The 1,415-nt window shown below is 48.6% G+C and overlaps 1 protein-coding gene across 1 annotated transcript; it reads left to right on the plus strand.

Annotated features, from left to right (window-relative positions):
- Positions 1–458: 458 nt before the first annotated feature.
- LOC136832354 (uncharacterized) lies at positions 459–1,193 on the plus strand. The gene has a single exon (XM_067093264.1). It carries the CDS (start codon positions 459–461, stop codon positions 1,191–1,193), a length of 735 nt encoding a protein of 244 aa, XP_066949365.1.
- Positions 1,194–1,415: the final 222 nt, after the last annotated feature.

Here is a 1,415-nt window from a genome sequence, read left to right on the forward strand (position 1 = left end):
ATTGCCACAATAGGCCACACCCCCACAAGTAGTGCGTGGCAGAGCAAGTAACTCCCACATACGTGTACCATATGTGTAACGTTGTGCGTTACAACCTCACAACGTCCTCACATTATCCCCACATACATCGGAGGGTATACATAAGGTACAAAAGGGCTGTGCTGCACACATGTGATTGCAGTTCCATTCACTGCCTACCTGCAGCAAGAAGTGTTCCCCTGCTGCTGAATCAACATGGAGAACATTGACGACATCCTTGCCCTTATAATACCAGCAAACAGACAAAAAAGAAAGGTAATGGAGGCCGTCATGGAGCATGTGCACTGCATGGTATTGGTGGAAGTTGTGAAGACCTACATTGCAATTTAAAATAAAAAAAAAAAACAAGGAGACAGAGGAGGGTTTGGGCTTGGCCATACCTGCAAAGAAGGGTGGAGCTAGGCCACTATGACAACCCGATGGAGGAACTGGTATCCAAAAATCCAGAACTATACAGGAATTTTACCCGAACTGACGGGGACATATTCAGTGAAATAGTTGAATGTGTCACACCCTACATTCAGAAGCAACGCACATTTTGGAGGGAACCCCTTACGCCAGGACTGCGTGTGGCTATCACCCTACGTTTCCTCGCCACGGGTGACTCATACAAGAGTCTGCAATATGCATTCCCAGTAGCCCACAACACCATCAGTTACATTGTACCTGAGACCTGGAGGGCCATTGTTGCTGTCTACGTAGATGAGGAACTGCAGGTGCTACAACAGGTTGCCCACAGGTTTGAGGAACGGTGGAACTTCCCCCATGTACTTGGAGCAATAGACGGCAAACACATCAGGCTCCGTAACCCTCCCCTTGGTGGTACATATTACTACAACTACAAGAAGTTCTTCCCCATGATTCTACTTGCGATTGTCGACGCTTCATATAAGTTCCTCTACATGGACGTGGGTGCCATTGGGTCAGAGTCGGATGGTGGTGTATTTGCCCAGACCCGTGTGTGTGAAATGCTGGCAAAACAGGAAGCAAACCTTCCCCAACCTGAGGCCCTACCAAATGCAATAAATGGAGCTCATGTGGACTACTTCCTGCTTGGCGATGATGCCTTCCCTCTGCAGAACCATCTTATGAAGCCCTACCTCCAAAAAAGGCCTGTCCAAGGAGGAGTGGATATACAACTACAGATTAAGTAGGGCACGCCGGACGATGGAGAACGCCTTCAGGATTCTGGCCAGCAAATTCAGAGTACTCCACACATCAATGTGTATCAAGCCTGACCGTGCAGAGTCAGTAATGCTGGCCGCATGTGTTCTGCACAATCTTATAATAACAAGAAATCCACACAGGAAGGAGATCAGGAGAACCCCGTCACACATGACTTCATACCTGGTCCCTGGAGGAGTGACCCGCCCCTA

The sequence above is a fragment of the Macrobrachium rosenbergii genome, chromosome 49 (assembly GCF_040412425.1).
Source record: "Macrobrachium rosenbergii isolate ZJJX-2024 chromosome 49, ASM4041242v1, whole genome shotgun sequence".
Taxonomy (NCBI): domain Eukaryota; kingdom Metazoa; phylum Arthropoda; class Malacostraca; order Decapoda; family Palaemonidae; genus Macrobrachium; species Macrobrachium rosenbergii.